A 13,190-nucleotide genomic window follows, 5' to 3' on the forward strand; every position below is an offset into this window, starting at 1 on the left:
ATCACTGTGGCCTTATCTACCAGTTCTGAAAAAGTCTGCACTTGATGCCACGACCTGCTCATAAATATTCTGTCTCAGGCCCTCCTCAAATTCCCTTACCTTCTTTTCCTCGTTTGGCACCATGTATGGGGAAAATTGGGACAGCTCTATAAATCTAGCTATGTATTGCTGGACCATCAGGTGCCCCTAGGTCAAATTCAAGAATTCCACCGCTTTTGCATTTCTGGTGGTAGTAGGGAAATACCACTTGAAGAATAATTCTTTGAAGCGGCTCCAGGTCATGGCTATAGGCACAGACCTCTGCTCCTCTAACAATCTCACTGATCTTCACTAGCGTTTAGCCTCTCTTATCAACTTAAACATAGCGAATGATACTTTCTGCTCCTCAGTGCATGAGAGAACTACCAACTTCTCCTCAATCTCCTGGACCTAGTTCTCAGCCACGAATGGGCCGGCCCCTCCGAAGAATGACAGGGGTTTCATACATGTAAATTGTTCAATTGTGCTGCCCCATTCCCCTGAATTCCTGGCGCCATCACTTGTTAGGTGACACTACATAGCACCACATCTAAATCTCTGCCGCCCATATTGAAAGGCCCTGCATCATCACCTCCAGCATGTGCATTGCTACTTCGAGGGTCCATTCTAAAAAAGGAACAAAATAGTCTTAGAATTCTATCATCATAACATGACTAATACACTTGTCTGACTAAGATCCATAAGATATTCTCCTATAACCATTCATCGTAATGTCCTCATATTTCCCAAGTTAAGATTCAGTCTTACCACTCGAAAACAAGAACCGTCAATAGTCTACTATTGATTTCTTGAAATCATCACCCAAGAAAATCACATAAACTACCACATAATTTCCTACCTCCAGGCTACAAGATAGAATCCTAAATTCCAATCTTATCATCCAACAATGACTGACTCAAATCTCAGTCTACCCATCCTCTACTTTCATCAAGATCCATTCCTATACTCTAGTATTGTATTCCGCCGAAGTTTACAGAACCTAGCAACCTAGGCTCTAATACCAAACTGTAATGACCTGATTTTCTACCATTTTTTTTATAAGCAATAATAAATCATCTATCAAATATCTCTGACACCATATATCAATATGACCTGACCTGAAGTGGGGTACCGGGTAGTCCGTCCATTAAAACATACTATCCATGCAGCGGAATACATAAAGTTTCTGGGTTTTATATATAATACCAGAGCGTTATAACCTCCACACAATAGCATATTCATCCCCCAAAATTCACAAAATACTCTCGGGGTTATACAAAACATATCCCCAACTCTAAAACACTTACCTTGAATACTACGATAACAAGATCTCCACTATCTCGTAGCTCGCTCCACTCGCCTATCCTGATTTCCTGAAATGATTAAATTCTAGGTGAGACACCTCTCAGTAAGACGGAATAAATTATTGACAGTGTGTGGCAACATGAGTTTTGTTATATCATAACACATTCATTTAAATAATTATATCAACTGAGAAAAACATACAGATATGTGCTCATAATCATATATATCATAGTTTCATAAACTTTCATATCATTTCTCATATTCATGTTCTAGCTTATGAGTATCCACCAGCATATAGCACAATGCGTCTGTAACTCATGGCTGATCATTTTTCATTTCATTTCTCATATTCATATTCTAGCCTATGAGTATCCACCAACATGTAGCACAACGCGTCTGTAACTCATGGTTGTTCATCATATTGTAACATTCAATTATCGCGTCCCTAATGAGAAACTATCTTGAGGATATTCATGTCACATCATCATGTATTCGCCCCACATCACCGAATTATGCGGTCCGTAGGCAAGACCTAACCGTGGCTGGCCTACCAAGTTAGATCAAAACTAAACGCGTCTGTAATACGATTGGCCTACCCAACCCTGGTCTGGACCCTATGGAGTAACTCTACTCTTCTCGAGCCCAATCGACTGTCTCGCCACACTCTATATAAGACGTGTGGTTGCACTAACACATATGCTAGCAACGATACCATGCTCTTTATACATCTCTGGTCCATTAGGGTTCTCATTTCCACATTTCTGTATTCATATTTCATCATGTCTGTATATCTCCTCATATCTGTATAATTCTCATTATATCTGTGTATATCTCATTTCATCATTTCTGTATAGAACATCTCTGTGTATATCACATATCATCATTTCTATATAACACCTTTGTATTTTCTCATATCATAATATCTATATAAAACATATCTGGGTTTCTTGTATCTTTCACATCTGTATAAAAACATATCGTATATCTTATATTATCATATCTGTATAAAAAAAAAAACATATATGTATATCTCATAACTTCTTTACTGTATAAAATCATATATGTGTTTCTCATACATCATTTCTCAGTGCAATTCATATATCTCAGTATCAATCACATTCCCAGTATAAAACTGTTATTTCATATTCCTCTTACCACACAATTTTAGACTGATAATCGTAATATAATAATCACAGGGAAAATATCCATAACATAGTTTTTCCCAAAACATATACAATATTCTCATTTTCACATACTTTAAATCAACCAGTTAATTTCCCAAAAAAATATTTGTTATAATTTATTCCCCTTATCTGCTTACTGAGAAGGTGTCTGCTAGGATCCCTAAACCGATGCCTGTAGCGATCGAAGCTCAAAATCCTGAAACCACATTTTCCAGTTCAATCAACTCAACCCCAGAATTTTAATCACATTCACATTTCCTAGGTTCCCACACTCTTAAATTCTAAATAGTTAACACATTCATCATCCTTACCTGAACTTTGGAGTGGTGCCTCGAAACCCCAAAACAGAAAAATGCTCCAATTAACTTGCTAAGGGTCACTCCTAGGACCCCATGGTGATGTTTGATCGTCGAATCAGAATGAAATCGGAGAGAAATCGAAAAGAGAAGGGAGAGGGTTTCCATAGGTTTAGAGAGAGAGAGAGAGAGAGAGATTTCTTTTGTTTAAACCAAAACAAGTTACAAGATTTTCCTTTTATTAAGCACTACCAAACGAAATCGTCGATAGTTTCCCAAACCGTCGACGGTTTGGGATTTTAACCCTTCTATTTTTCATTGTTTTAACATTACTGGGTCGCGGTTACACAAAACCATCGACGGTTTTCTAGCCTCCCACCAAACCGATGACGGTTTAGTTTACACCAAACCATCTTCCAGCTTTTCTTTATTTTTTTTTCTTATTATTTAAAATTTTCTAGTCTCTACAATATGAGACAGAAATTTACGTCGTTCAACTATGCCTACTCCATAGGCAGAAGGAAAAAGAAATTTTCACTATCTCGAAAAGAAATTATAAGATGATTTCAAACTGATTTTATACAAAATATTTCTTTTCATTTTATCTCTCCTCTTCTCTAATCATTTCTATACTTTTTACTTCAAGCATGCAACATATATATGCATGCAATATGTATATCACAAATGAAGGGGTGACATCCACTTATTTTATATTTTTTTTATAACAATTATCAGAATTTTTATTGTTATATTCCCCAATTAATAATTTAATGTAATATAAAAATTTAATTCCCAACTACCATTATTTTAATTTCAGGAGTAATTACTTATGTTTCCAGCTCCTTGAGGCTTCAAGGCATCAAAAAATCATTAATCAATTATTATGCCAAGACACGCTGAAGGCCAAAATTGGAAACGTGCCCTTCCTAAAACGTCGTCGTTTTGCTCTGCTTCTCCTTGGTACCACCTGGGACCCTGGGAGTATTACTTTTCCGTGACAAGCTCGCTTGCAGTTTAAAAGGTAAGACAAGACGACTTGAACGGCAGGCACACAGAGGCTCAGCCACCGTGTCGGCAAACCTCTCCTCCGGCCATGCTGGCGGAATCATCTTCGGCGCCACCACTCCTCCGCCGCATCGTCGCCCCATTTCAGCCGCCATTGACGCGGCCAGTGCCGTAATTCTTCGAAAACACGACAATTCAATTAATTCCCACTACTGCGATGGCTCTCCCAAAGTCCCAACCTCGCGATCTCAAACAGCGAGTGTTCACATGCCTGTCGAAGCTTGCCGACCGCGACACCCAGTCTCTCGCCGCCGCGGAGCTGGAGGAGATCGCCGCCGGCCTCAGCCCCACCGCCGTCCCTTCCTTCCTCTCTTGCCTCCAAACTATCGACGCCGCCTCCAAGTCCCCCGTCCGCACCCACAGCGTCCGCCTCCTGTCCCTCCTCTCTCGCCACCACCGCGACGCTCTCTCCCCCTCCCTCTCCAAGATGCTCGCCGCCGTCCTCCGTCGCCTCCGCGACCCTGACTCCGCCGTCCGCTCCGCCTGCGTCGACGCCATCTCCTCCATGGCTTCCCAAATCACTACCCCGCCTTTCTCTGCCTTCTTGAAGCCCCTCTCAGGCGCTCTCTTTACCGAACAAGAACTTAATTCTCAGATCGGCTGCGCCTTGTGCCTATCTGCGGCCATCAACGCCGCCCCCGACCCCGAACCTGCGCAGTTGCAGAAGCTTGTCCCCAAGCTTATTAAGCTATTGAAGTCAGATAGCTTTAAGGCGAAACCGGCGCTTTTGACGCTCGTCGGGAGCGTAATTGAAGCCGGTGGTGTGTCAAGCTATAATGCATTGAAGAATTTGGTACCGTGTATGATGGAATTTGTGAGCAGCGACGATTGGGCTGCGAGGAAGGCGTCGGCAGAGGCATTTGTGAAGTTGGCGGTTGTCGATAGGAACATCTTATCGGAGTTTAAGTCTTCGTGTTTGAAGAAATTTGAGAATCGAAAATATGATAAGGTTTGATTCTTCGTGCTTCTTTAACTGAGCTTCATTGTATGATTGTTGATTTAGCAGTTTTGTTCATATTTTTGGAATGCCGGTAGTGTAGGTGAAGGCTGTACGAGACACGATGAATCAGATGCTGGAGGCATGGAAAGAGATTCCCGATCTTTCCGATGACGTCTCGCCGCCACCTCGTTCGCAGTCTTCTTCTAAAGGTAAAAGTCTGAAAGATCCACACACTTCACCTTCACCCTTAGCTCCCCCCCCCCCCCCCCCCCCCCCCTTCTCTCTCTCTCTCTCTCTCTCTCACACACACACGTTAAATCTTTTGATGATCTCTTGCCTATCCATAGATGTCGGATCCATTAGAGCTTAGATAATTCGTTTTGGCTAATTATTGGAAAAATGTAAGTTGGGGAACCGATAAATTGAAAATGTTGGTTAACCATTTCATATAACTGCAATATCCTGACTGGATGTTTCGAACAGAATTAATATTTATCTTGTTGACTATTGGCTATTTGGATTTATTGTTTAGAATTTCCAATGAAAGATTATCATTCCGATCTGCACTGGGAGAACTAAAATATCTTATAATTCAACTCCTTTTGGCGCGTTTCCCCCTGGCATGACTGAAAGTTTGTTGTCATCTTCTTTGATGCCATCATTTGTCCCATAAGTAATTAGTGTCTGAATATCATTGTTACCATTGTTGCTTTGCTTGCCTAATTTGCAAATGCATCCCTGCTTTTGTTTCATATATTCCCGTCTCAATACCTTAAGGTTCATGCCATCTGACTCATCATTTCTATCTAATCTACAATGGCAGAAAATGTTAGTGATGGACACTTGCCACCTGTTGATTCTGAGCCTCCTCGCACAGTGAAAAAACAAATGGCTAATAGTAGGTTGCCTTCATCCAACAGTTCATTTGCAACAACTGCCAGGAAGAAAACTGCTATGCAGAGCTCCAACAATAGAAGAAACCCAATGGATTTGGGGAGGCTGGACCATAAGAATCCTTCAGATTGGGAAATTGAAATTTCTGTTCCTCATGGAGTTTGTGAGGATGAACATAGGGGAAAAGGTGAGAAAATTGTGGAAAGAGTGGCCCATGAGGAAACCAGGTTTTTGAAACCAGAAACAAAACGGGCCCTCTTCAGCAAGAATTACGATGACAAAGTGCACAGGGTTGGTGGGTTCAGATCTGGATCTCGTGTGGTTCCATGCCATGATGAGAACTCCGAATCTACTGGTGTTGTTCATAATGCAACTGAGTATCCCCGTAAGTATCACAAGGACTCTGAGGATCTGTCTTTGATACGCAAGCAGCTGGTTCAGATTGAAAACCAACAGTCCAACTTATTAGATCTCGTACAGGTATGTCTCCAATGCTCATCAAATTGGTCTTGCTTTCAGAAGTAGTTTATTACTCCCAAATTTGGTTGTGTTATCAATATCCTTATCTATAGTTCTGTATGAAGTTATCAGCATTCCATGTGTCAAGTGAATTGTTCATGTTTTTTTTCAAACTTTATAAGCAAATAATGTTTGATTACTTGATCTAGTGTCATCTGATGAAGGTTTATGCCGCTAATAACTGAAGCCTACCATTGTTATATTTTATTTTTATTGTTAGTTAGTCTTATTATTGATAGCTTTTATCCTTATTTTGTCTTTATTTTGTTCTTTTGAGGATCTTGTGTCCTTGTTTAGGTTGTAATTTTCTCTCTTAATATGTATTCTTTTTTTACTCCCCCCCCCCCCCCCCTGCGCAAAAAGAGAAAAAAAATAAAGCCTACTGCTGTTTCCTTGAATGGTGTAATTATTGTTCTTTCACATTGCATTACTCTACATGAGAATTAACATAATTTTATAGCATTAGTATTTTTACTTTTCTGTGTTGTACACTGCGATTTTATGCTATTAGTTTTACTTTATTTCATTTAATTTAATCTGGAGCAGTTAGCTGATATTTCATTATCTGTCGATACAGTGTGAGAAGGAAAATGACGAAATTGATGTTGCAGACTTCTATGTTAATGCAGTTTAAATATAAATTTTAGGCGAAAAAGTATTCTGGTCCTCAAAAAGTTGAGGTTAGCCTCAATATAGTCTCTTAAGCACCATTTCTTGCAATGTCAACCCCCTGCTTTGTCTCTGTTTGCAAGTTCATAATTTTTTCCAATTTGAACTGTTAACTGATGATGTGGCACAATAACGTTATTTTTCAGATGCCAATACACCATGTGACCAAAAAAAAAATTTTCATTGAACATTTTTCCTTTTTATTTTTCTGTTTGTTGCTTTATTTTTAACTTAAAAGTAGAAAAACTGAAAGGCCTAACCTAGTTGAGTGAAGCTCTTCTCAGTTTCCTTATTTATCAAATCAGCCTAGAAACACAATTTAGGGAAATCATAGAGCAACTATTATTCCCTGTTGCTGTGATATACCATATGGTGTCATTTCATTTCAAATTTAAGACAAGAAGGCCCCAGATGAGTTTGGGCATTTGTCCCTCTTCCCATCACTGAGCTCTGCCGTGTCTCTAACCCCCTCCCTTCACTGGTTTTCATGAAATCTAAGCCCAGAGAAATTTCCTATGATTTTTCTATCACTGGTACAATTTTGGATGAGGTAGATTTCTTCTTTCAGAGTGGCTACGAGGCACAGGCCTGGATAAAATTCTGCCACTTAGAACCCAATTGCCACCATAAAGCCCCAACCCATGACTTCCTGCTGCTTGCATCCACCATCCATAGCAGCAAACTCCTTTCCTTCCCCATTGCAATGTGAGACCCAAAATCCACTGTCAGCACCAGCATCCCCACCACCAATAAGCTGGCCAAAAAAAAAACAAAGAGGGAGATGGAGATCTCTGAAACTAGAAGGCCAGTAAATCTGTTCAAATTTTAATCCTAATGGAACAAATAAAATCTTAAAAAAAAAAAAAAAAAGGAAAAGAAAAAACATAATAAAATGAAAGGAGGAAATAATTGAGGTCACTACATGATCATTGATCAGCCCAATTTGGAGTGAATCCTGAAGCTGTAAACAGGAGTAAGGGTTCATAGGGTCATTGCAAAAATTTAAAGGGTCTCAAACTCTCAATTGACACCCCCAAAGTGCAAACTAGGGGATAAAATATCTTTTAGCTTAAATTTTAAACATCTAAACTGCTGAGGTTGATGGTTATAATCTTGGCAAAAGGCCATAGTGTTCTTTTGTGGCCACAGCAGCAACCCAGTGTGCCATAGGGTGGTGTTATTATGGTGCCCAGAGTAGCTGTTGTATTTATGATCTGAGTTCCTTAACACCCAAAAGAAAAAACCAGAAAACGAGATTATTATTCTTGAATTTTCATCATTGCTTTAATAGCTTGGCTATTGACCATTGTGACTATAGAACTGTTGCCTTGGGCTCTTCTCAAAACTTGCACGTACACATACTAACTCCAGTTTTGGATTCTGCCTAATTTTCTGGGTTGACATTCTTCGTTAATGTTGTTTAAAATCCGGTACTTGTACTTGCCTGTGATTTTGCCTGCTTATCATTTTTCCTTTTTCTATTCATATTTAGAAATTCATGGGGAGCTCACAGAATGGGATGCATTCCTTGGAGACACGTGTGCATGGCCTAGAGCTGGCATTGGATGAGATCTCGTTCGATTTGGCTGTCTCTACTGGCAGGATGTCAAACACTCGTTCACCTGGAACCACATGTTGCCTACTTCCTGGTGCACGGTTTTTGAGCTCCAAGTTCTGGAGGAGAACAGACGGCCGGCATTCAATTGCAAGATTCTCCTCATCCAGTGGCATCCCATCAGCTGCTGCCCTTCACGATATAGCTGATGGGAATGGCAATTGGGATAAATTTAAGCTACAGAATCAAAGGTTTCAACATGGTGGCAATGGTGGATTTATTATGAATCCATTGGCAGAGATACACAGCGACTCGAGAGGGATTTTGGATGTTTCTTCAAACAGAATTTTGAAAAATGTTCAGAGTGCCACGTCGCATGCCATTGGCACGTTTCCTGCAAATAATATCAACAGGTGTTGCCTACTAATTTCAATGCAATTCTAATGTGGCAGTCCCTTCTCCCTTCTAGTTTTTCCCCCATTTAAATAATCTTGCTCATCTCACTGACCTTTTTCTTCTTGGCTTATCTTCAACTTTTATCAGATTCTCTGCTTAGTTCAGACACGGAGGCAGAGAGAGTTCATTCGCACCTTTTATTCAGCAAATCATTGAAGAACTTATCAATTGATGGACCTGAGGGTGAATCTATGATTCATTTTAGAGCGGTGAAACCTGAGATCATCATTGAGCAGTATACTCCAAAATGATGATCATTCCAGTTTCATTCTTCTGCCATACTCCATTTACAAAGCATAGTCATTCGATAATCTTTCGTGTATTGTATCATTCTTCTTTTGTTTTTACTTTCTTATTCCATATTCTTTGATAGTAGATTTGGAGATTGGGATGGAGTTCACCAAATGATACAAAAAAGATTAGTAATGTGCACAGAGAATACTATTCCCACCCTTTTGGTTGGGCATTTTTTTTCTTTCCCTTCCGTCGATTACCAAATATGATGATGAAAGTTTGGTTGTTTGCCAGAATGATAAGCGTACCAATACTTAAGAAGACATTTTGACATTCGCGGAGGACTACTTACACCTGACCTGATGCATATGCCAGCGTGTTTCGCCGGAGCATGATTGTTACTGTGTCGTCCAAAATTCAAAGTGAAATTTTATCTTCAGCAAGGTGGCCTGCATATTGGGGATTATGCAGGAAACGCAGCGCGTCTGATGCTATGTCAGTGTTGCAACCAACGTCCCTCCTCAAATACCCCCAAGCATTAGAGTATGGGACTTTTGTGTTGGAGCTTTTGGAGGTTTTTAGATTTTAAACATGAGATGCAATACAAAAGCTATAGGATAAGTTCTTTTTATGTAATATTGTTTGTGCACATCATCTTAGAATATACTGAGAATAAGTGCTGTGTCATTGGTCACTTGGCAGAAAGGAAGTTAAGATTGGATATATAGACTTTTTTTTTTTTTTGGTAAAAGAGGGCGGCACTTCCTTTCTTTATTAGAAAACCTCTCACCTATGGTGGAGGAAAATAGTAGTTCCAATCTTGAGACTTGGGGATAATAAAATCAAATCCTAAGAATTTAAAACTGACTTAACCAACTTATTCAAAACCAATAAGCTCATGACCAACAACCAAGCAAAAAATAAGAACTAACAATTATAAATGGAAAACGAACAAAACTCCGAAAGATCTCAAGAAATAAATCATCCACTACAACTTTCACAAACACTAGCACAAAACATCACGAGCGAAAGGGCGGAAATCTCAACAAATCCAAATGAATCATTCCCTTGACTTGTTGTGGAAGATCATCCTTACAATTATGTGATCTAGAACTATCAGATTCACCCTACTTGGTAAAAAAATCCACACTTTGATTCGCCTCTCTATAAGCATGTTCCACTTTATAATGTATGTTGTTGTGTGTAATTCCAGCTGATCGCTAAATTCCAATTTTCATATTTTATTTAATTACAAATCAGCCACAATAAACACCTAAACATAAACCTGTTTATTTTGATGTGTGTGTGTATGCTAAGCCTGATCAAGAAAAATATATATGTTCATCAATCATATTCAGCAAAGCACAAACATGTCACAAGCATAATCACAATCCACAAGAACACATTTACGTGGTTCGGCCCAAAAATTGGCCTACATCCATGGCAGAAACTCACCTCCAGAGATACTATATTAAATCCAATGGGAATGAATATACATACACAGATTTACCCCTTCTTGGCTTTCCAATTTCCCCAGAAATCAGCCCAAGAATAATCCAAGAAATCCCCTCTTCGCACCTGTGAAGAACCCTAGATTTCTCCCTATATTCTTTCCTAATTTCCCTACAAGAAATTCCTTCCAAGAAACTAGATCTGTGCATTACCTCCTTTACCTGCGCGCGAACCTCCGCTAGAGGTTGGAGATACCCAGCGCCGCACCTCCTCCCGCCGGCTCCTTCTCGCGTGCGGCCTCACTCTCCCGCTCGACTGCTGAAGGCTCTTGGTTCTGCAAGTGCTCTCTCAACTAGGAAGTCTCCTGCTACTACGAAGAACTCGTGGCTGGCTGTGGAAGAAAACGGTGGGCGTCTCTCTCGGTTCTAGAGCTGCAAAACTGAAGAAGAAGAAAACCTCTTCTGCGCTGCGGTATATCAAGCTACAAAAACAGAAAAACTAAAGTCCCGCCCATCTGCTACTATGTTTTGTATTTACAAGTAATTGACAGGTAAAATTACAGCTATGCCCCCCATAACAAATAAAACAAAACTAGCCACTGGATCTCTGCTTGATATGGACGGCTTGGATTCATTTTCTTAGCTTGACACTCCAACAATTCTCCACCTTGGTAAGCTTGTAACCCTTGCACCTTCTTAGCATCTCCTATGGCGGTTCCTGCAAAACAGACACTAGAAACTTCTAAGGTTAACCAAGTTCAAACAATGTTCAAATTTGGATTTAGGTACTGCTTTAGTCATCATATCCGAAGGATTATCTTCTGTTGGAATTTTTCTTACTTCTATTTCTCTACTAGAAATAATATCTCTCACAAAATGCAGCCTAACGTCTATATGTTTGGACCTATCATGATAAACATGATTCCTAGCCAAATGAATAGTGCTTTGATTGTCACAATAAATTATAACGGCTCCACTATACATTCCTAACTCTAGGCATAGTCCTTTTATCCATACAGTCTCCTTAAAGGTTTCAGTCATGACAATATTCAGCCTCCGTGGTAGACAAGGCTACCACCGAATGCATGTGAGATTTCCAACTAATAGCACTACCTAAAAAACAAAAGACCAAACTAGACAAAGATTTCCTAGTATCTAGATTTCCAGCATAGTCAGAATCTACATATCCTTTTAACCCTATTTCACAATGTATATCCTTTTTACCAAATATTAATCCTTACTGGTTTTGTTCCAGACAAGTATTGAAAATTTTGTTTCAAAGCATGCCAATGTGGTTTTCCAGGTTTGCTCATAAATCTACTCACTTGACTTACAGCATAAGATAGATCAGGTCTAGAACATACCATAACATACATTACACTACCAACCATACTAGCATAAGGTATTCTATTCATAAACAGTGATTCATTTTCAGTTTTAGGACATTGTTTGCTAGACAACTTAACATGCTGTGCAACAGGAATAGAAGTAGATTTAACATGACTCATTCCAAATCTTTTCAACACTTTTGAAATATAAGACTTTTGGGACAAGTAGAGAAGCTTTTTATTCCTTTCTCTAGTTATTTCCATACCAAGTATTCTTTTAACAGGTCCTAAGTCTTTCATTTCAAATTCAAATTTTGAGCATGCACTTAACTTGATTTAACATAACCATGTCTTGACAAGCAACTAACATGTCATCAACATATAATAGCAAATATATATGACATTTATCACATGGTTTAAAATAAACACAACCATCATAATTGCTTCTACAGAAATCATTTTGAAGCATGTAAGAATCAAATCGTTTGTACCATTGTCTAGATGATTGTTTCAACCCATATAAAGATTTCTTTAATAAACATACATGATTTTTATTCATTTCTGTATCAAGTTGTTCCAAATGCAAGTCATGTACAATAAGAAAGGATAATAGAATTCTAATAGAACTATGCCTCACAACAAGGGAAAATATTTCATTATAGTCTACCCCTTCCCTTAGTGTAAACCCCTTAGCCACTAACGTAACTTTATACCTAGGTGGTTCAACTCCAGGGATTCCCTCATTCCTCTTAAAGATCCACTTCGATCCTATGAGTTTTTATTTTTCTAGTCTAAGTACCATCACCCATGTCTCATTTTTGTTTAGAGACTCCATTTCTTCTTGCATTGCAAGAACCCATTTTTCAGCCTCTTTACTATCCATGGTCTCTCTAAAAGTCCTAGGCTCCACCTCAATTTCTGTTTCAGCAACAGAAAAAGCAAACCTTTGAGGAGGTCTTATGACCCTCCTCTCCTTATCCCGTGCTAGAAGGTAAGTTTTACTTAATTCAGAGGTTTCCATTTCTAAGTTTTGCTCCTCAAAAACTGCAGCATCTGTTTCTAAATGGCTATGTGAAGTGGAGGGTTGCTCCACCTCAAGTTGCAGGTCACTGGTATCAGAGTGCCTAACACTTTCATCTGAATTTTCTAGTTCCCCCCCCCCCCCCAATTTTAGTTTCATTAAAAACTACATCCCTACTAATAATACATTTTTGTTTTCCAGGTTCAACAACCCAGAGCTTATAGCCTTTAACCCCTCTAGGTATCCCACAAAAAT

General features: G+C 39.3%; 1 protein-coding gene across 3 annotated transcripts; it reads left to right on the forward strand.

Moving 5' to 3' along the window:
- Positions 1-3,797: 3,797 nt before the first annotated feature.
- On the forward strand, positions 3,798-9,886 carry LOC131145662 (TORTIFOLIA1-like protein 3). Of its 3 annotated transcripts, XR_009134189.1 has the most exons (6): positions 3,811-4,817; positions 4,909-5,017; positions 5,632-6,182; positions 8,383-8,858; positions 8,989-9,220; positions 9,430-9,886. XR_009134189.1 is itself a non-coding variant. In XM_058094860.1 (5 exons), exons 1-5 carry the CDS (start codon positions 4,026-4,028, stop codon positions 8,999-9,001), a joined length of 1,941 nt encoding a protein of 646 aa, XP_057950843.1. In that variant the 5' UTR covers positions 3,798-4,025; the 3' UTR covers positions 9,002-9,886. The 3 variants fall into 3 exon arrangements, 2 of the variants coding, with proteins under 2 accessions (XP_057950843.1, XP_057950842.1); XM_058094860.1 differs by having other exon boundaries at positions 3,798-4,817; positions 8,989-9,886; XM_058094859.1 differs by having other exon boundaries at positions 3,798-4,817; positions 8,383-9,886.
- Positions 9,887-13,190: the final 3,304 nt, after the last annotated feature.

The sequence above is a fragment of the Malania oleifera genome, chromosome 13 (assembly GCF_029873635.1).
Source record: "Malania oleifera isolate guangnan ecotype guangnan chromosome 13, ASM2987363v1, whole genome shotgun sequence".
NCBI classification, from domain to species: Eukaryota; Viridiplantae; Streptophyta; class Magnoliopsida; order Santalales; family Ximeniaceae; genus Malania; species Malania oleifera.